Raw genomic sequence first — 21,270 nt, forward strand, 5'->3', positions numbered from 1 at the left:
GAATTGCATGTTCATCCAGAAAGGACGTCAGTTGGGTATAGATGACTTTTTCCAAGAGTTTGGACAAAAAGGTAGCTTGGAAATAGGCCTAAAGTTAAACATAACAGAGTGGTCCAGACCAGTTTATTTCAGCAGAGGTTGCACAACAGCATGTTTTAAAATTCTTAGGCACCACACTAAAGGTTAAACTAGTATTAATAATTGTAAGAATAGAAGGACCCAAGGTAGAAAAGACCCCCTTAAGAAGTCGAGGAGGGACAGCATCAAGGGGGGAGCCAGATGGCTAATACTGGAAACCAGCTGCTTTAAAAAGGGGAGAGTGACAGGCTTGAAGTGGTTAAATAAAGCCAAATATGATATTAAAATGGATGGATCATGAGAAGACCCTAGTGCTTACAGCCTTCTTCAAAAAAAAGTAAAGAAATTTATCACAAGTTTCCCTAGAAGCTTCCAGATAGACAGGTTCATGAACATTAAGAACAGAACTCAATGTGTTAAAAAGTATACGGGGGTTGTGAGAGTTAGAGCCAACAACTTCAGAAAAAAATTTTGATCTTGCATCTTTCAAAACTTTCTGATAACACAACCAACTTTCTCTCAAAATTTCAAAAGAAACTTGCAACCTGTCCTTTTTCCACCTCTGCTCAGCTCTCCTGCACTCCCATCTACAGGCACTGGTATTAGCATTTAACCATGGCTCTGAGCAGGGCTTTAGTTGCCTACTTTTTAATGGTGCCACAGAGTCCAGAGAAGTTTGGCAAGCAGAATTAAATTGAAGTGTTACCTCTTCGGTATTGGAAGATACCAAGGGATGTGAGGTCACTTCATAATTAAAAACAGCAGAAAAATGAACAGCAGTGGAAGATTTAAGAGCACAGCTACGCTGAACAGGTGCGTACGGTTTAGCAAATTGACAGAGAGGCACAAAATCAAATAAAACAGGCATATGGTCTGAAAGCACTGCTTCACCAATTTCCAGATTAAGAACAGATACACTGCGAGAAAAGACAAGATCCAGCGTATGCCCACATTCTGGAGTGGGACCAGTTACAGACTGAATTAGACTAAAAGAGTCCATTAAAGCTAAAAAGTCCTTCACCAAAGGCTTATCAGTACAATAAACAAGAATATTAAAATCCCCAACAATTAAAACTTGGTCATATTTTGGCATAAATTCTGCCAAGAAATCAGAAAAGTCACTTATAAAATCCTTATTATACTTTGGTGGATGATAAACTACCGCACAGAGCAGCACAGGAGAACGACCAAACTCAAAAAGACTCAAAGCTGAAGAAAGAAACAGCTAGAAACCACTGTTAAAATTCAAGCAGCCACACAGCAACAATTCACAGAAGGCGCTGGACTCACCGGGAGACAACCAGAGGAAATCCAATCCATGAGATGCGAAGAAATCCTTTAAGATAAAAGTTTTGTTCATTACAGATCTAGCGTTCACTAGACTTATCCTGATGGGAGCCGGGTCCGAAGCCGCAATAGCGAGCGGAGCGCGCGCCAGAGGCCGCAAATTTTGGAGATTCGCTCCTCCCAAGTGCAGGTGAAGTGGGCAGGGGAGCGGAGGTGGCATCACCTGATCTCAGCCAAAAACAGGTACCAGCCAGGAGTCCACAGGGTCCCAGGAGTGCCATGATGCAAAAAGGTGAGGAGCCGATCTATGTTGAGCTACAAAAACTTTGGGAGATCGAGCCAAACAGGCCTTTAACTTCACCAACCGCCCGCCGCGTTTACCTCAGCGTTTGTGACGCTTCCTCCAACGAGGTGGACCTGGAGCAAGGTAGAGGAATACTGGTATTTCAGATAGGAGCTGAGGAGGAGGGTAATCTCGTCCTCCGTTTTTGAACCATACAAGTTTTACAGCAGACAAATGAAGCTCCAGAAGTGTTTGGGGATCATACACCAGTAGTGAGTTGACATTTTGCATAACACACACAAAAATAACAACAAAAACATAAGCAAAAAAAGAGAGCGGTAGATGACATGCCACATACACTGCTGCCATCTTGGTACAAATTTACATAAATTTAAACTTAAGTTTACAGCTGATATGCCCAATTTGAAATTTATTTGCCTGTACCTTAGAAATTTTTCTCTTAAAAATATTTTTGGTACTAAAATGCTTACCTCAGAATTTGACTTTTTCTGGTATTTCTTTAATCCAAAATCAGTCAAAGAAAAATTGGCATTGCTTGCTGAAGAAACATTGCTTTTCCATGTTTTTTTTCTTTTCTTTTTCCGATCATTTTTGCTCCAGCGGTTTGCACTAAAACCACTGACACAAACTTTGCGAACAGTTTTAGTTTTTTCCTTGGTAACCTCTTTTAGTACATCTTCAAGAGCTATTTTTTCTAGCTTACTGCAAGACAAATAATTTGATACTTGGGAAGAACCCATATTTGTATGCTGAGAAGCATTCAGTGCAGAAATAGGGTGCTGTGACGTTAGACGTTTACATGCAGCCAGTTTTCCTCTTGAGCTGTTGATAAATTTGGTTGCTAGATTTTTCTCCAGTGATTCACCATTTACAAGGTCACCTGTATAATCTATAAACAGTTCTTCAGAAATTAAGGAATTAAATCCAGAGAGATTGTCCATGATGCTGCTATTTGTTAATGCCATCTGATCTATTTTAGAAATGTCTTGTTGCTTTTCAATGTAACCAGACATTCTGCCTTGCCTGGATTCCAGCTCCTGTTCACAGCCTACGTTTTGCTTGATGAGATATGGTGGTATACTCGCATATTCCAGCAAAACCACAGGCTGCAAAGAGAGGCAACGCCTTTTGATCAAATTAACATCCTGCATATTATTGCCAGAATTTACAAAATCAGTTGTGTCAGAATTGTGCTGAAGTGATATAGGTAAATGATCCATTTCAAGCCCTAATTTCTCATTAGTTTTAACCACCTGTGAAGAAACAGTAATGGTGGATTGTGTTTTTAATTCCTGTGCAGTTGTTGAAGCAGGCAATGGCAAATGTACATTTGATTTTTCATTTGATATTAGCAGACCATCAACAGAATCATCGATGACGGAATACAAATGTTCAGTACTGCTTCTTGAATGGAATTCGTGTTGTGTTTTTAGTGACTTGCTGGACAATTCTTTTTGGTTTATCGTAAGTTGGGATTTATCAAGTTTTTCCAACAAGATGACAGGTTGCAATGCATTTTTCTCAATAAAATTAAATGTATCACCTCTTTCAAAACACACAACAGGTTCTGATGCAGAAAGTCTACATTTGGAATTATAAGCCAAGTCCAAGTGGCTTTCCAGATATTTCTCAGAACCCAAAGGTCGGTGGTTATCACCTTTATCAGTTTTCTCCTCTAATTGTGCTCTTTCAGATTGGGACTCTATAAAACTACTAGAAACATCTGAAAATAAATCTTTGGAAAGTTGACTTATGTTAGAAAAACTACAATGTCCATTTTGTGAAATTATTTCCAAAGTAGATTTTGTACTTCTTAAAATAGAAGCTGGGCTTTGCTCTTCAGGATACATAATATGCCCAGTGTTTTTCAAATTATTTCTTTGTCTACGAATCATATTTCCATTGAATTTCATATATTCATTCTCATCATTGCCAAATGAAATGTCACTTAGGGAGGGCTCATTGACTTGTTGACCAGATTTTAATACAACAGACGGAGTACTACACACCACTGGTCGCTTGAAAGCTCTTTTTGTTAATACTCTCTCAATGGGACTTTTAAATCTAGTCTTGTTTAGATCAAACATTTCTTTGTTTACTTCCCTTTGGAAACTACACACTTCTACTGAATTTTCTGAACTTAGGTTGACTGGACAATCAGATGTATTCTTCTGAATGTAAGTTGGTATAGATTCTTTCATACTGGATCCCAGGAAATGTGATATGCTCTGTAAGAACAACATGAAAAATGTTTAATTATTTTAGATTATATTAATGCATTTCAGTATAGCAGGTATTGCACTATAATCATTTTGTAGAATAATAATATTTAAAAGTATTACAGATTTTGTAATTAATCAATAGTGAACTAATGGGAGGAAAAAAATGAAAGTAAATCCAAATAAATATGTATCGCTACTAGATACCAAAGAAAGTTTATTTTTGCAAAGCTAAGAAGGGATGCCTGATGTACTGTACAAACCAATCAAAATAGTAAAGTATCAGAGGTGATATTTTCATATGCTGTACATTTTGTGATAAAAAAGTAATATGATTATAAAATAGCAGAAAACTTTATTAATTACATACTGTAAATATTCACATTTCAAATAGTCATATTGCATAACTTAATACACTGTGATAATTTTTTTTAGATTCTAAGCAGTACAGTAGCTTAACAATATGCTCCTTTCCTATTGATATCGTCCTTTCATCTATTTTTCCAGTACCACTATTTCCTGCCAAGAGCATCTTAGAAAAACACAAAGGCAGAAAGTATTCCTAGACAGTGCAGTTCAAAAATTAAAAAAAAAAAATCAAGATCAGGACATGGTTTCATATATTAATAGTGGCTTGACAAAGTGTTCAGACCTCAAAACTGTTTTTACATTTTTTTGTCTCAGAATCAACATTCAATATATTGAGGTAAGAGTTTTTCTGGATAATCTAGAAGACAGTATTAACCAAACCAAATCAAAAGAAAATAATTTCAAAAAATGTATAAACGAGAAAAAAATTAAAATCATACCTCTGTAAATTAAACCTAAAGTGCAGTATAATTTTCCTTACCAACTCACACATTTTGCATATAACATGAATGGATCTCCTGTGTTAACGGCCTACAGGGACAACAATGTGCAAAATAAAATGATAACTGAGAATTCAAAACAAGTCTGGAAAACAATTATAGAGAGCCACAGCTCTGTAGAAAGGTATAAAACCATCTCAAGGGCACTGAACATACCTAGATACTCAGTACATCTCAGGACTGTGGCGCAGTAAGAATAACCACTATGCCTGCAATAAAGTTTTTCTTTGGATAGTTCAAATCCATTCATTGGAATTCCCTGAACTTTTAGTGTAAATGTATTGTATACTCTCCACAAACAAATATTAATCCTAAGCCAGTATGTCTGTTATATTTTAACTGTCTAGGGTGAAAACATTATATACTTTGATCGCTATAGGCAAAAAATAGTCTCAGAAATGCCCCTTATAAAAATGTGGTGGAATAAGCAACTCACTTAAAGGTACTCCAAGACGCCATAACCAAACCCAAGTTTATGTAAAGTGGCAAGTAAGTACTCCCAATAAACTTGTAAGGTTCCCCAAACCAGTAAGATTATATTATGTGCTGCCAATCTAGAATGGCAGCAAAGAAAGAAAAAAATAAAGAAATAATCCAGGGTGCGAGCGACCAGCTCTACTTTCCTACTAGACTACAAGTACAGAAGCACTCCAATGGAAGCAAATGTACAGTTAAATGAGAAATGATATTATAATGTAAATAAGGAAACATTCAAAACAAAACCCTCAGTATACATAATACCACTCTGTAGCACTCCCCCCTCCCCCACCACACATGAATCACGAAACAAAACACTCAACAAAATAAACCACTACCACACAAATAAAAACTGTAAGGAAAGAATTAATGAAAACAAGAGTCCTTTAAACATCAAGTGTTATTAATGATCCTTTATAGGATCACACCAACGCTGTCCCTTACTCTGGCCCTTCAGGTCCTCTCCCGAATTTACCATACACAGAAGAAAAAGAAAATGCTTCTTCCTGATATGAACCAAGGTTCACCTAACTTTAGTGGGTAGTGTAGCTCCTCTATTAAGTCCCTCTATTAAGTCTGACACTTCCTTCTGATCTGGACCTCTCTTCCCTTCTTGGTCTCCTCCCCTTACAGTTTATTTGGCCTTCCGATGTAGATGCTCCCTTCCACATGAACCACTGGCTGGAATTACAAATCCAGCCATTCCACTATTAAGAGAACTAAGGAAAGGTTTAAATTGCCAATGACACCCCACATATACACATGACAACTATAGCTTAAGTATACATTACATAGAACAAAACTACTCAAGTTTAATTCTAGAGCACTACTGGGATGGCATGTTTCATTCAATCCAGTTTCACAATTAAAAATATTAATATGCCATTGATAATATTTATAAAAGACTGGCTCAGCATTTAACTTAATGCCATTTTAGATATGTTAAGAATACAGACACACAAACACCCACCCACCCACCTAATGCAGCTAGAGATAATATTACAGACCATAAAAATGTAAAACACACATTTAAGGAGTACTACAAGCATACAGTAAGTCTTGATATTCTAATCAATTTTGAGAAGACGAGACACAATCTAAGGAATGAGCTTGATACCCTTAGTGCTGAAAGACATGACAAACCACTGGATGCTATTAACTCTTTCCAAAGTGGGAAAACACCTGGCCCTGATGGCTATCCAATGGAATTTGACATATTATATTATATATATATATATATATATATATATATATATATATATATATATATATACTAGCAAAATACCCGCGCTTCGCAGCGGAGAAGTAGTGTGTTAAAGAGGTTATGAAAAAAAAAGGAAACATTTAAAAAATAACGTAACATGATTGTCAATGTAATTGTGTTGTCATTGTTATGAGTGTTGCTGTGTTTTATATATATAAAATACACACACACACATATAAACATATATATACATATACATATACACATATATATACATATCTACATATATATATACATATATATATATATATATATATATATATATATATATATATATATATATATATATATATATATACATATACACATCCACATATCAACATATATATATACAAATATATACACACACACACGCTTTATGGGTGATGATTGTTTTAGTCTTTTTATCTTTATTTTATTTTATTGTAGAATCAAGTCCTATCTGCGCACAGCAGGGCAGCCGTGGGCGGATGCGTATGGTGTATTCACTCCATGTTATCGTGCATTGCGCTGTCAGTGGTATTTTGATAAAAGAATTTGAACAACATATAAGAAGCGTATAAATTATTAAACAGTAAAACATTAACATTTAAGAAGTAAAGTTACATTAAGTACTACTGCAGTGCCTTCGGGTATACCTAATTTTTTGTTTGCCCATTACATGCTTAAATGTATACATTTTTTGGTGCACCTACCTGAGAACACGCGACATATAACCGAGCGTGGGAGAAGCATGGATTTTAAACACGCGTTGAGTTCATCTGCTGGTCTCCCTCGTGGAATAACTGGTAATGTTTGACTAAAATCTACAGCGAGTAAAACGACATTACCTCCTATTTTTTTTTTTACGATCTCTGAGATCTTGCTTTTTTCGGTTCAAGGCTTCATAAGCTCTTTTATGTTGTATGGTGTACTTATCCCAAACTATCATCTTTGAATGTTGCAAGACTTTCGCCTTGTATGTAGATCGGGGTAATTACATTCATTGCATTCCTAGTCTGAATCACAATGTGATTGTATGGGTGGTTACCTGGCACTGTAGGGTTGCCACCCGTCCTTTAAAATACGGAATCGTGCCGTGTTTGAGAATGAAATTGCGCGTCCCGTTTTGAATCAATACTGGACGTGATTTATCCCGTATTTTTTTTATCATTTTTTTTTTAAAGCAGCGTCTCATGCAAATCATCCCACATGCATTTTATGAAGATGCCTCCTTTCCTACTTTTGATTGGGTAATACTTGATGTCATCGTTAGTTTGATTGGTGTTTTTAACTGTCCAGTGAGGAGGGCGTGTCTTTTAAGTACAGTCTGCAAAGTGTTGGCACTGAGATGTGGCGTCAGCGCCATAGTTGAAGCCCCTAACGTTGCGGTCAGCAAGTCGGCTAACATCCGCCATGTGCCGTCTTTCAGTTGCGAGAAGCAGATCATAGAATGGTTGAAACTGTTGCCCCTAACGTTGCGCCACGGCGTGTGGTTCGTTTATACCTCGTGTCTTCTCATTAAACTTTTATCTCGCGAATATGTTATTGCAATCCGCAGCGGGAGCGTTTCTATAAACTTAATTGAAACTTACGTTTTACACCGTGCTTTGTTTCCCTTATGAACATGCTTGTATGCTTAACTCGCTCCGTTCTCAATTGTTTAATTAATTTTTTGCTGTTCGCTGTTTGCGGCTGTTCCTCCATTTCCCCCTACTTCGTTCTTTTATCTCGCGAATATGTTATTGCAATCCTTAACGGGAGCGTTTCAATAAACTGATTGAAAATAGTTTTGCATTTACCTTTTTAGTAAAAGGCGAGCTTTTAAGCCTGAGAAATCACCCCGTAAATGCACACGTTTAATTGCACATGTGTTAATATGTATGCTTACACAGTATTAAAAGACAGTCAAAAATTAACGTCATTTACCTTCGTTCCCGGGTGTGACTCGTGCTGTAAATGTCTTCCTTGTTTTTAGTTCACGTGATTACGTAGGAGGCGTGATGACGCGATACGTGACTCCGCCTCCTCCATTACAGTGTATGGACAAAAAATATGTTACAGTTATGACCATTACGCTTTGAATTTCGAAATGAAACCTGCCTAACTTTTGTAAGTAAGCTGTAAGGAATGAGCCTGCCAAATTTCAGCCTTCCACCTACACGGGAAGTTGGAGAATTAGTGATGAGTGAGTCAGTCAGTCAGTCAGTCAGTCAGTGAGGGCTTTGCCTTTTATTATTATAGATACATATACACATACATACATACACACACACACATTGCATCCGAAAAGTGTTCACAGCGCATCACTTTTTTCCACATTTTGTTATGTTACAGCCTTATTCCAAAATGGATTAAATTCATTTTTTTCCTCAGAATTCTACACACAACATCCCATAATGACAACGTGAAAAAAGTTTACTTGAAGTTTTTGCAAATTTATTAAAAATAAAAAAAACTGAGAAATCACATGTACACAAGTATTCACAGCCTTTGCTCAATACTTTGTCGATGCACCTTTGGCAGCAATTACAGCCTCAAGTCTTTTTGAATATGATGCCACAAGCTTGGCACACCTATCCTTGGCCAGTTTCGCCCATTCCTCTTTGCAGCACCTCTCAAGCTCCATCAGGTTGGATGGGAAGCGTCGGTGCACAGCCATTTTAAGATCTCTCCAGAGATGTTCAATCGGATTCAAGTCTGGGCTCCAGCTGGGCCACTCAAGGACATTCACAGAGTTGTCCTGAAGCCACTCCTTTGATATCTTGGCTGTGTGCTTAGGGTCGTTGTCCTGCTGAAAGATGAACCGTCACCCCAGTCTGAGGTCAAGAGCGCTCTGGAGCAGGTTTTCATCCAGGATGTCTCTGTACATTGCTGCAGTCATCTTTCCCTTTATCCTGACTAGTCTCCCAGTCCCTGCCGCTGAAAAACATCCCCACAGCATGATGCTGCCACCACCATGCTTCACTGTAGGGATGGTATTGGCCTGGTGATGAGCGGTGCCTGGTTTCCTCCAAACACGACGCCTGGCATTCACACCAAAGAGTTCAATCTTTGTCTCATCAGACCAGAGAATTTTCTTTCTCATGGTCTGAGAGTCCTTCAGATGCCTTTTGGCAAACTCCAGGCGGGCTGCCATGTGCCTTTTACTAAGGAGTGGCTTCCGTCTGGCCACTCTACCATATTGGCCTGATTGGTGGATTGCTGCAGAGATGGTTGTCCTTCTGGAAGGTTCTCCTCTCTCCACAGAGGACCTCTGGAGCTCTGACAGAGTGACCATCGGGTTCTTGGTCACCTCCCTGACTAAGGCCATTCTCCCCCGATCGCTCAGTTTAGATGGCCGGCCAGTTCTAGGAAGATTCCTGGTGGTTTCGAACTTCTTCCACTTACGGATGATGGAGGCCACTGTGCTCATTGGGACCTTCAAAGCAGCAGAAATTTTTCTGTAACCTTCCCCAGATTTGTGCCTCGAGCCAATCCTGTCTCGGAGGTCTACAGACAATTCCTTTGACTTCATGCTTGGTTTGTGCTCTGACAGAACTGTCAACTGTGGGACCTTATATAGACAGGTGTGTGCCTTTCCAAATCATGTCCAATCAACTGAATTTACCACAGGTGGACTCCAGTTAAGCTGCAGAAACATCTCAAGGATGATCAGGGGAAACAGGATACACCTGAGCTCAATTTTGAGCTTCATGGCAAAGGCTGTGAATACTTATGTACATGTGCTTTCTCAGTTATTTTATTTTTAATAAATTTGCAAAAACCTCAAGTAAACTTTTTTCACGTTGTCATTATGGGGTGATGTGTGTAGAATTCTGAGGAAAAAAATGAATTTAATCCATTTTGGAATAAGGCTGTAACATAATAAAATGTGGAAAAAGTGATGCGCTGTGAATACTTTCCAGATGCACTGTATATGTATGTGTATTTTTTATATATATATATATATATATATATATATATATATATATATATATATATATATGCATGCAATAGTTTACTGTCAAATAAATGCAAAGAGTACACGACACGTGTTTCGCCCTCATTCTGGGCTCATCAGGTGTACACACTCCACTGCACTCCCTCTCGGGAATCGAACCTCGGACGTCAGCGTCAGAGGCGATGCCCCTAACGTTGCGCCACGGCGTGTGGTTCGTTTATTTGACAGCATGTAGATCGGGGTAATTACATTCACGGCATTCGAAGTCTGTGTCACAATCTGTTAGTGTGGGTGGTTACCTACCAGGTAACGCTTTGTGGTTGGCCAGCAATCTGCTAACATCCGCCACGGTGCCCTCAGTTTGTGAAGAGCAGATCATAGAATGGTTGCAATAGTTTACTGTCAAATAAATGCAAAGAGTACACGACACCACCCACACTAACAGATTGTGACACAGACTTCGAATGCTGTGAATGTAATTACCCCGATCTACATGCTGTCAAATAAACGAACCACACGCCGTGGCGCAACGTTAGGGGCATCGCCTCTGACGCTGACGTCCGAGGTTCGATTCCCGAGAGGGAGTGCAGTGGAGTGTGTACACCTGATGAGCCCAGAATGAGGGCGAAACACGTGTCGTGTACTCTTTGCATTTATTTGACAGTAAACTATTGCAACCATTCTATGATCTGCTCTTCACAAACTGAGGGCACCGTGGCGGATGTTAGCAGATTGCTGGCCAACCACAAAGCGTTACCTGGTAGGTAACCACCCACACTAACAGATTGTGACACAGACTTCGAATGCCGTGAATATATATATATATATATATACACACACACACAGTATATACACAGTAGAGTCTCGCTTATCCGACATAAATGGGCCGGCAGAACGTCGGATAAGCGAAAATGTCGGATAATGGGAGGTGTTAAGAAAAAGCCTATTAAATGTCAAACTATGTTATAATTGTACACATTACGAATCTAATACAGTGGAACCTCGGTTCACGAACGTCTCTGTGCACGTACAAATCGGGTTATGACCAAAAAGTTCGCCAAACTTTTGCATCTGTTCACGACCACACACTCGGTATACGAACAAGCCAGTTTCCCTTTCGGTTTGTGCACGCCGATGATTTCCGCACGTGTTCAGTCTCTCCCTGTGCATTGAGAGAGCGGGAGAGAGAGACACACAGGCGCACACGTGCGCAAGCGAGAGAGACACACAGGCGCACAGGAGCGCGAGACAGACATGCGCACACGCGAGCGAGAGAGAGAGATGCGCGCACACGCGAGCGAGATAGAGACGCGCGCACACGCGAGCGAGAGAGACGCGCGCACACGCGAGCGAGACACACACGCGCGCACACGCGAGCGAGACACACGCGCGTACACGCGAGCAAGACAGACACACGCGAGCGAGAGAGACAGACACACGCGAGCGAGAGAGAGACACGCGTGCACACGCGAGCGAGAGAGAGACACGCGTGCACACGCGAGCGAGAGAGAGACACGCGTGCACACGCCAGCGAGAGAGAGACACGCGTGCACACGCCAGCGAGAGAGAGACACGCGTGCCCACACGCCAGCGAGAGAGAGACACGCATGCACACACGCCAGCGAGAGAGAGACACGCGTGCACACACGCCAGCGAGAGAGAGAGAGACACACGCGTGCACACACGCCAGCGAGAGAGAGAGACACACGCACACACACCAGAGAGGGCTGGCCACATAATCCACTGTAATCATGTTTTACAACAAAACAGAAAAATTTAACTGAAAAAAAGAACTTGGCAACAAAATATAGACTACGGTCATGCTCGCAACTTGCAGTTCTTGTAGCCGATTGATGCAGTTTTTTTTTTTTTTGCAGTGGAACGTTGGATAATACAGAATGTTGGATAAGCATAGGTCGAATAAGCGAGACTCTACTGTGTGTATATTATATATATACATATACAGTACTGTACAAAAGTTTTAGGCAGGTGTGAAAAAATGCTGTAAACAAAGAATGCTTTCAGAAATATAAATGATTGTTTATTGTTATCAATTTACAAAATGCAAAGTGAGCGAACAAAAGAAATACCTAAATCAAATCAATATTTGGTGTTACTACCTTTTACCTTCAAACCAGCATCAATTCTTATAGGTACACTTTCAAAAAGTCAGGGATTTTGTAGGATTATAGTCAGGTGTACGATCAACCAATTATACCAAACAGGTGCTAATGATCATCAATGTCACACGTAGGTCGAAACACAGTTATTAAATGAAATAGAAACAGCTGTGTAGGAGGCTTAAAACTGGGTGAGGAACAGCCAAACTCTGCTACCAAGGTGAGTTTGTGGAAGACAGTTTCATGTCATGGCAAGACTGAGCACAGCAACAAGACACAAGGTAGTTATACTGCATCAGCAAGGTCTCTCCCAGACAAAGATTTCAAAGCAGACTGGGGTTTCAAGATGTGCTGTTCAAGCTCTTTTGAAGAAGCACAAAGAAACGGGCAACGTTGAGGATCGTAGACGCAGTGGTCGGCCAAGGAAACAGTGCAGCAGATGAAAGACACATCAAGCTTATTACCCTTCAAAATCGGAAGATGTCCAGCAGTGCCATCAGCTCAGAACTGGCAGAAACTAGTGGGACCCAGGTACACCCATCTACTGTCCGAAGAAGTCTGGCCAGAAGTGGTCTTCATGGAAGAGTTGCAGCCAAAAAGCCATACCTCTGATGTGGAAACAAGGCCAAGCGACTCAAGTATGCACGAAAACACAGGAACTGGGGTGCAGAAAAATGGCAGCAGGTGCTCTGGACTGATGAGTCAAAATTTGAAATATTTGGCTGTAGCAGAAGGCAGTTTGTTCGTCGAGGGCTGGAGAGAGGTACAATAATGAGTGTCTGCAGGCAACAGTGAAGCATGTTGGAGGTTCCTTGAATGTTTGGGGCTGCATTTCTGCAAATGGAGTTGGAGATTTTGTCAGGATTAATGGTGTTCTCAATGATGAGAAATACAGACAGATACTTATCCATCATGCAATACCATCAGGGAGGCGTATGATTGGCCCCAAATTTATTCTGCAGCAGGACAACGACCCCAAACATACAGCCAAAGTCATTAAGAACTATCTTCAGCGTAAAGAAAAACAAGAAGTCCTGGAAGTGATGGTATGGCCCCCACAGAGCCCTGATCTCAACATCATCAAGTGTGTCTGGGATTACATGAAGAGACAGAAGGATGTGAGAAGTCTACATCCACAGAAGATCTGTGGTTAGTTCTCCAAGATGTTTGGAACAACCTACCAGCCGAGTTCCTTCAAAAACTGTGTGCAAGTGTACCTAGAAGAATCGATGCTGTTTTGAAGGCAAAGGGTGGTCACACTAAATATTGATTTGATTTAGATTTGTCTTTTGTTCATTCACTGCATTTTGTTGATTGATGAAAATAAATGATTAACACTTCCATTTTTGAAAGCATTCTTTGTTTACAGCATTTTTTCACACCTGCCTAAACCTTTTGCACAGTGCTGTATATAAAAACTGTAACTACATTACTATTACAGTAATAACATTCATAGAAGCTAGAGACAACAAAGTTTTTTCTCAAACTTTTCATCAAGCATTAATCACTGCTTTTCCAAACAAAAGTAAGGACTTGCTACATTGGGCATCATACCGATCAATTCCATATCTGAATAATGATGTTATGATTCTCTCCAAAGCTTTAGCTAGAAGAATGGACAAAGCGCTTCATTCTATAATATCACAAGACCAAAACTGATTCATTAAAGGCAGGCACTTGGCTTTAAATCTTCAGCATCTGTTTAATGTAATATGAAATTACATGAAAATGAAACTTCACACCAGAGACCTTGTCTTTGGACACAGAAAATCCTTTGACAAAGTCAAATTACATAAATTCGGGTTTGGCCCATATACGTATATCGGCATGGATAAAAGTACTTTATACCAGTCCAGACTCCTCAGTTCCCCGCAACAAAATGACTAACTACATCAAAATAGAACATGGCACTCAACAAGGGTCCCCTTTATCACCATTGCTTTAAGCAATAGCCATTTACTGTTCATTTTTAAACTATGTCAGAGATAAAGGGGGTTATCAAAAAAGCACTCAAACAGAAAATAACACTATATACAGATGATATTGTACTTAATGCTTCAGACCCACAAATATATTTACTATTAGTTCTTAACACAATAGCAGAATTTCAAAAGACATCTTGACTTAAAACAAATTTTAATTAATGCTTAAGAATGCTTTTTCCAGTGAACTCTCTAATACAACATACTAGACTGGACAGTCTATCAAAACAGGTTAAATATCTAGGGATAAACATCACAAGTAACTATAAAGATCTTTTTCAACATAATTTTGGTAACAGCTGGGGAAAAAAATAAGTAAGATGTTAACAGATAGTCTACCTTCCATCTCACCTTAGCAGGGAGAATCAATACTATCAAGATAAACATCTAGCCTCCCTAGATACACCAACAAATCGTTCTTAAAATAGGAAGATTCAATTATAACCTCATTTATCTGGAATTTGAGATGTCCAAGCATTCAAAAGCCAACTCTACAAAGATCTTAAGCAGAAGGTGTCATGGCACTACCTAACACAAATGAATTCATTTACACTAGCCTATTCAGCAATGGAAAGTAAATCTCACTCTTATTCTTTATATGCCCTGATTTGGGCTGCAGTAAATACTAACTTATCAATACACCAATAACCCATTTGTCCACCATTCACTCAGAATATGGGGCCGATACAGGACCAGGAAGCTCAGCTTTTATATTTTGCTCCTCTACACGAAAATTACCTTTTTCAACTTTCTCAAACTTACACACAATATAACCTTTGGAAAACACTTAGGATTAACACACTTAGAGAACTGTATAGATAACATTTCTGCATCTTATGAACAATTACACTTCAAATTTAACTTTCCAGCAACACAATTTTTCCACTATTTTCAAATTAGAACTTTTGTTAAAAGAAGCTTACCCAATTTTCCAGACCTTTCAACTATTAATATTCCAGAAGCAATACTAAGTTCATGAAGACTCAGACACAAACAATATATAAAAACAAATGAAATGATCTTCCCTTCAATGATCCTAAGGTAGATTGGGAAAAGGAGCTTTCAATTAAAATCTTTAAAAAAAAAAAAAAAAAAAAATGGAATTAAGCCAAAAATAGAGTATGTTCTAGCTCTGTATGTGCAAAGCACTCAATAATTCAACTTAAACTTTTTCATAAAACACATTTATCTCATTGAAAATGGTTCCAAAAATGTATCCAGGGCAAGATTCAACTTTTAAGTATTGTAGTCTAGCTCCAAGATCACGTTTTGGGAACGTACCAAATTAACATAATTTTGGACAAAATCTATAAACACTTATTAGGCAGCCTTGGTGTTATAAGAACTCCTAACACATTAACAGCAGTGTTCCCAGACAGGCTTAAGGTGGAAAAGAACCAATTGATAGTAATAGCCTATACCATACTACTAGCATGTAGATTTATCTTCCTTAGATGATCTGTAAAAAAAAACTTTTTAAAACATGGCAAGAGTTATGAAAAAAAAAAATTAAATAAGCATTCATATAGGAGGAAAAAGTTTTTTTTTTCCTTTGCTCTTGTCTCTCCTCTCTCTCAGTTGGGGTTTTAATTTTTTTTTCTCGGTTTTCTTCTTTAAAAATTCTCTGGTGTTTTTTTCTAGATTGACTTTGAAGTTACTGGTTGTTATATAAGATCAGTAAATTTGATCTGTTGGACTGTATACTCTGTTACTTTCTTGATTTAAAATTAAATAAAATATAAAAAATAGTTATCTTGTGGCTCAGTAATGTTAAAAATATGGCTGTACATGTCCTATTCAAAATTGCTATTCATAAATTAAAAAAAAAAAAAAAAAAAACTTCAATATGACTGTGTTTCACTAAACAAGAAGGTATAATACACACATATTTTGCAACCCACATGAAATAGAATTTAATAGGGAGAACTTTACCTGTTTGAATGCCGAGTCCCATGGGCCTTTATTTGCAGCAGTTTTATTACGTTTTACTATTTTCCTGCGTCTGGTGACAAACCTTTGCAATGGTGTAGGAGGCACAAACACAGAAGAATCAGACCTTAAAAAAAAGAATACAACTTTTAATGTGTCTTAATACAAGTAAACCATACAAAAAATTTTACAAAACAAATCATATTGCACTTTTTCTTCACTGTGAATCAAAAAGCATACATGATTTGGCACCTGTGTAATAGCCAGTACAAAAGAATTAAAGCAACAACATGAAAATAAACTACCAATTACTAGATAGGTGCTGGATTCGTGCTATTTTTGGTCTATGCTTTTGCTTTTTGGGGGAGAGATTTATAAAAACCTTGTAAAAATATAGCCACAATCAAACTTTATCTGTCATATTTCCTTCAGCTATAATAACATATGCACTGTAGACTGGGTAACCGTTAAGCATCAGCATGCATCAGATGTAGAAACTTCAAACCCATGTAGAATACAGCCCATTGTTTCATTTATTACACTATTTCTATCCTTCTGAGTAAAGAAAAGAGTGATACTAAACATTAAGTTTTGAGGTAAAAAAAAAAAAAGCCAAAAATGCATATCTTCATCTATTTATCTTCACGCTGCAAATACTGTAATTTTCTTGTTCTGTAACATCTAACTATATAAATAAAAATGCACAGCAGGTGCAGAATAAGCAGGTTGCATTATTTGAAAGCCAATAGTGTTGAGAAGGCTTAGGTGCTCAGAATGAAACAGAAGTAAACAACATTTAGAAGGCATATGCTATAAATAAAATGCTTCAGTTTAACCCTTATGACCTACATGGTTATTGTAAATATTGTACCAATATTACATAACCAAAAGTAAATGCCCATTACTCTGGAAATATATAATAAAGGAGCTGCAAATGTCTGAGGAGGAGTAAGTACAATTCTTCAAATGCTACTTTAAAAGAAAGTATTTTTAGGAATAAAAAAAACTTTGTTTACACTAATTTCAACTACATAAAACACAATAAAATAGTACTTTAGGGATTTCTCTCCAAGAAAATGGCTTTTACACCATATAACCAAGACATTTGATGATTAACGAGCCTGTAATCAATCAGTCCCAATCTGTCAGCTATCATTGTACCAAGTTTTGATCTCCCATTCCATTGCACTGCAAAGATATAACATTTAGCATAAGGTGTCTTCCGGTTTGGACGCCTAGTGTTCTTTTTTGTAAACAATTAGTTTCTTGCACAAACAATATCTCAAAACAAGCATTGTAGGTTGGGTTTGGTTATTTGATGAACAAGCCATTACCTGTTTACACATTTCTTTCTCTCATGTGCTCACAACACAGTGATGTGAGTGGTGTAATACAGTGACATTTGATCAAAAGGAGGGGTCCTCACATTAACTTTCAAGGGGCTCAAGTACATCTTATCAGTACTCACAGGTATGCTAAGAAACAAGTTGAAATTGAAAGACCACTGCACTAACATTAAGCACAGTAAAAATAGGGAGGAATGAGCAGCAGACAGTGTCCAGGTATGGTAATTGAACCCATGGCGCTTGAACTGTAAAACTGTATGCCTCGACACTTCAAAGTAATACAAAAAGCAGTACTTACAAATCAAGTGTAGTATCAAGTCGTTGAGGAAATATGTCACTCTCAATAGAGTCAAAACTGTGTTCAGAATCTGACTCGAGCTTTGTGTGCAACAATGTATAAAGAAGTTGCTGCATATCCTAGGGTATGTGTGTAAATCACATATTTTAATAACGAAAGAGAACAGACAACAAAGAAAGTACTTATTTATTTGAAAGAAAAATACCATTACTGCTTTCATTTGACTTATGTGTTTACTGCAACATACACAAACAACTTTGTTTCCCCAGAGGGACACCTTGTGCCTAAGCGGTTAAACAGCAAAAGCACCTAGCAATTAGTAAACACTACATTTTATATACAAAACAGCTTAATTCCTTGAGCACAGAATGTAAGAATATTTTATGGAGTACTTTTTAAGAGAATAAATGATGACACAGCAAATGAGAAAAACTTAACGATTTAACAAAAAAATACAATAAATGATCATTCACATTTCTGATAAAAGCAAGTAGTCATAAAACACTAGTAGGAGGCAATAACAAAAATTACTTGAACTATGACAACCAATTGAAAATACACCACAGCCAGCAATGTGTTGCCAGCGAGCCATCAGTAGACGAGGGAGAAAGCACAGTCTCTAAACCGAACAGTGGCACTCATATAAAGGAACAATATAAACAATTAAATATCTAATTCTTTACTATCTATCTCAAGTGTGTCACAGATTTTCTTCATCCCTTCAACTTGTTTACTCTACCAACATATCAGTTGAACTCCTCTAAATTTTGTACAATTTGGACTCGTTGGGTATTTACCCCAGGATTTCATTTGTGAAATTGTCACTCACCATTTGCCAGAATCTTATCAGACCTTCTTTACTCAGAAATATTCTGTATGAACCTGAGCTATGCCACATGCCTCAGTATCTCTGACTTTCTGAGAAACATGTCAGAGAATGAAATTGGGCAGGCATGAGTGAGAGACTCTGAACTTAAGACTCTTAAATTGTGGCACAATCAAAAGAGTGGAATAATTTAAATTTCTTGTCACCGCTATTAACCACACTCTAAGTCAGGATGAAAACATAACTTTGCTTATCAAAAAAAGCTCAAATGCGCAGTCCAAGTTTTATAGAATGGTCAATGAATGCATCCTCCCATGCTCCATAACCATATGGATTGATAATGAATAATTCAAAACAACCTTTACCATGCCGTTCAGACACCAAAAATTGGATGTTGACCTGAAATTGGACTCTATTCATTATTCACTGTGTTACCCAGCTTTGCCCAGGACATTTTCAAAGTTAATGAGCTTCAGTTATACTGCCATTGGTTAATCAGGTGCATCACAAGTACTATGTAACTAAGTGCCTTTGTGTATGCAATATTAGTTTTGTTTTTTTTTTAAACCAAGGACTAATATTATTAGCAGATAGTGTGGTGTAATGATTAAGGCCTTGGACCTAGGACTTCAGACCCTGGGGTTGTTGGTTCAAGGTTTGCTACTGACACTGCGTGAGTAAGTAGTAAGTCACTTCACCTGCCTATGCTCCAAATGTAATAGCAAAAGTAATGTAACCAATTGTATCTCAAATGTTGTAAGTTGCCTTGATTAAAGACATCAATCAAAAAATAAGTAGTAATAATAAGAAGACATCATCATCAATTGAGCTGTTTAATCTTGAACATGCTATATACAATTGTCCATGAATTTAAACATTCCTGCATTAGATCAATTTGATAAAATAGATACTTTATTAATCTCAAGGGGAAATTCACATATTCCGGCAGCAGCATACTGATAAAAAACAATATTAAATTAAAGAGTGATAAAAGTGCAGGTATAACAGACAAAAACTTTGTATAATGTTAACGTTTACACGGGGTGGAATTGAAGAGTCGCATAGTGTGGGGGAGGAACGATCTCCTCAGTCTGTCAGTGGAGCAGGACATTGACAGCAGTCTGTCGCTGAAGCTGCTCCTCTGTCTGGAGATGATACTGTTTAGTGGATGCAGTGGATTCTCCATGATTGACAGGAGCCTGGTCAGTGCCCGTTGCTCTGCCACAGATGTCAAACTGTCCAGCTCCATTCCTACAATAGAGCCTGACTTCCTCACCAGTTTGTCCAGGCGTGAGGTGTCCTTCTTTATGCTGCCTCCCCAGCACACCACTGCATAGAAGAGGGCACTCGCCACAACCGTCTGATAAAACATCTGCAGCATCTTATTGCAGATGTTGAAGGACACCAGCCTTCTAAGGAAGTATAGTCAGCTCTGTCCTCTCTTGCACCGAGCATCAGTACTGGCAGTTCAGTCCAATTTATCATCCAGCTGCACTCCCAGGTATTTTATAGGTCTGCACCCTCTGCACACAGACACCTCTGATGATCACAGGGTCCAGGAGGGGCCTGGGTCTCTGCTTGTCCTAGTGATTTGACTTTTGTTGCTGGTCATTGCAAGACACAATTTTACAGGAAAATGTATTCTTTTTAATTGCAACAGATAATTAGTAGGAATAATATGAAATTTGATTATATATATTTTGGGCTAGACAATAAAACGGTAAAGATAATTATCATGAAATATATTTCTACTGAGGAAAAGTTAAGACATGATCAACACAACGTCGATAGAACTCATCCCGTCCATATTTTGACAGACAACACAAAAAGCCAATGATAATGAGAATAGTGCCGAACCGATCATGTGGCTAGAACAGAGTTACAGCTACATCAGGTTAGGTTGATGCACATAGCACTGAGTGTAATAGTGGCAGCAGCTGGCAGCAGAACATGTGCAGCTGTGCAGACCAGTATGTTAGGAGTGGGAGCAAGATAAGAGAAAATGACGACAGAAAATATTAACAAAACAAAAATCAGCATTACCAAAGAAGACACCCCAACGGACTCAAAGTCTCAAAAGATGAGGGCATTGTTGAAAGGAAGGGTCCAAGGAATTCGGTAGTGTGGAGATATTTCAGCTATTTAACCTGCTTAGCGTTAGATCCGAACATCACTCGGGCTATGAAAACAGTGTTAAAAGCATTAGTACTGAATGTCACCTGGGCAACTATAAATTCACATCTCGCGCAAGTATTAGCCCCAAGGATTATTCGGGCTATAAAAGTGCTAGCAGCATTAGTTCCGAGTGTTACTCGGGCAGCAGTATAGGTGTGTCTTACATAAGCGTCAGGCCCGAGCATTACCTGGGCA

The 21,270-nt window shown here is 38.4% G+C and overlaps 1 protein-coding gene across 1 annotated transcript in view; it reads right to left on the reverse strand.

Annotated features, from left to right (window-relative positions):
- The window catches only part of haspin (histone H3 associated protein kinase), a 66,650-nt gene that overhangs the window by 22,749 nt on the left and 22,631 nt on the right, over positions 1–21,270 (reverse strand). The window contains exons 6-7 of the mRNA XM_028801774.2: positions 16,434–16,557; positions 2,140–3,897 (exon numbers count right to left, since the gene is read on the reverse strand). Of these exons, the coding sequence (XP_028657607.2) occupies positions 2,140–3,897; positions 16,434–16,557 (1,882 nt within the window). The remainder of the gene's footprint in view (positions 1–2,139; positions 3,898–16,433; positions 16,558–21,270) is intronic.

This window comes from Erpetoichthys calabaricus, chromosome 5 (genome assembly GCF_900747795.2).
Source record: "Erpetoichthys calabaricus chromosome 5, fErpCal1.3, whole genome shotgun sequence".
NCBI lineage: Eukaryota > Metazoa > Chordata > Cladistia > Polypteriformes > Polypteridae > Erpetoichthys > Erpetoichthys calabaricus.